The 2,042-nt window shown below is 39.9% G+C and overlaps 1 protein-coding gene across 2 annotated transcripts in view; it reads left to right on the top strand.

Moving 5' to 3' along the window:
• Window positions 1-2,042, top strand: part of SLC25A29 (solute carrier family 25 (mitochondrial carnitine/acylcarnitine carrier), member 29) — a 6,117-nt gene extending 4,075 nt beyond the window's left edge. For both annotated transcript variants that reach the window (XM_010084460.1, XM_010084461.1), the window contains 2 exons: window positions 588-671; window positions 1,299-2,042. In XM_010084460.1, coding sequence (XP_010082762.1) covers window positions 1,332-2,042 — 711 coding nt within the window. In that variant the 5' untranslated portion in view covers window positions 588-671; window positions 1,299-1,331. The remainder of the gene's footprint in view (window positions 1-587; window positions 672-1,298) is intronic.

Raw genomic sequence — 2,042 nt, 5'->3', positions numbered from 1 at the left:
TCAGCAGGTTAAAAAACAGACTAAAATTTAAAAGGACAAGTGGCTTTTTATTCCTTTCCTTATGCAAAATAAGACAGAGTCACTTCCCAGCTACTCTCTGAAAAAAAACGGATTTCAGTTAAGGGTCCCAAGTCTGGTAGCCAGAAACACTAAGTGTTGTTGAAAGTTACCATCATTTTAAGATTATCCTTATTTCATGCTTTGACTTGTAAATAATTTTTTGTAAAACTCCCTCAGGTTTCTACAGATACTCCTTAGCCTTAACAGAAGTATTCTTGGCAGCTAAAGAAAGCATTTATTGTAGCCAGTACTGGAAAACTGATAAGTGTACCCTGTTGTACTTCCACATACTGTTTTTCTAATAGTTACAAGAAATTAATAATCCTCCTCCCTTCATGTTTTTACCCCAAAAATTAATTCAAAACACAATATTTTTAAATTATTTTGCCACGTATGGCATTCCAGTGTCCAACCTGTGCTCTTGCATACCCATTGCTCTAGCAAATCTCCGTATGTGTACAAGACACTACTTTACCAGTTAGATTGCTCTTGACATACAAATCAGTATCTCATACAACTTTTTACAGGTTCGTCTACAAGTTCAAAATGTAGAGAAACCTCTCTACCGTGGGACCTTCCATTGCTTTCAGTCCATCATAAAGCAAGAATCTGTAAGTACAAAATTAATGCTTTGCATATTTTGTATCTTCACATATTTTGTATCAGAAGGGTGGGAAAGCTGTTAAAAAAAACCCCTACAAATATTGACGAGCAAGAGATAAGCATACTCTGAACCTCACCTGAGCATAGGGCAGATCTTGTCATCAGAAGTTTGCCAGAAAATTCATGAAGCTCACTAAGCTGGAAGTTGTTATTTTGAAGTTAACTTTTTAAGTGAGTTATTTGAATAGCTAATTTTGCAAGAATCTGAGCAGAGTGAAGAAATCAATGAGGTTTTTTTTCTGCTGAAGCTTTAAGACCGTAACTAAAAGGGTGTCTTTAAGCTTTTTGTACTTTATTTTTTTAAGTAGCTAAATTTACCAGAAAACTTTTCTCTGGATGGACTAAGGTTGTTTTCTGGATGTGTTCAACTATATATTTGTACTGCTAAAAATGTTTAGATGTTTGTGTCCTAGGCAGCCATGAAATTACTGTTACAAAGCCAGATTGTACTGATCTTCTGGCCACTGTTAGGAAGTTAGAGCACAAGGGAGAGCCAGAAAGACCATGTTCTGCACAGTTTCAGGAGGTTACCAACACCACTGCTAAAAAGGGTTTTTCCTTCCTTCTTCCACTAGGCTTTTGGACTTTATAAAGGTATTGGGTCACCAATGATGGGACTGACCTTCATTAATGCGCTTGTGTTTGGTGTACAAGGAAACACACTTCGTGCTCTTGGAAAAGACACTCCTCTAAACCAGTTCCTTGCAGGGTCGGCAGCAGGGGCTATCCAGTGCATCATCTGCTGTCCCATGGAGTTGGCAAAGACAAGAATGCAGCTTCAAGGAACAGGTGAATACAAACAAAAAACTAAGAACTACAAAAATTCTCTGGATTGTTTGATGAAAATCTATCAAAAGGAAGGGCTGAGGGGTATCAACAGGGGCATGGTCTCTACGTTGATAAGAGAGACTCCAAGCTTTGGCTTTTACTTCCTGACTTATGACTGCATGACCAGGTATTTAGGCTGTGAAGCTGAAGACAGTTACGTTATTCCCAAACTGCTGTTTTCCGGGGGGATGTCAGGCATCGTGTCCTGGCTCTCAACCTATCCTGTCGATGTGATCAAATCCCGGCTTCAGGCCGATGGAGTTGGAGGCGTTACACAATACAATGGCATTTTGGACTGTGTCCGAAAGAGTTACCATGAAGAAGGCTGGAGGGTGTTCACAAGAGGTCTTACTTCCACACTTCTCCGCGCTTTCCCTGTCAACGCAGCTACCTTTGCTACTGTCACTGTGTTCCTAATGTATATGAGGTCAGAAGACAACCTTCGTGAATGTGAACCAGGTCCAGTGATCCAGCAGCCTTCTAGTTTGTGA

The sequence above is a fragment of the Pterocles gutturalis genome, unplaced genomic scaffold, assembly GCF_000699245.1.
Source record: "Pterocles gutturalis isolate BGI_N339 unplaced genomic scaffold, ASM69924v1 scaffold50105, whole genome shotgun sequence".
NCBI classification, from domain to species: domain Eukaryota; kingdom Metazoa; phylum Chordata; class Aves; order Pterocliformes; family Pteroclidae; genus Pterocles; species Pterocles gutturalis.
This window is presented reverse-complemented; position numbering and strand designations above follow the sequence as displayed.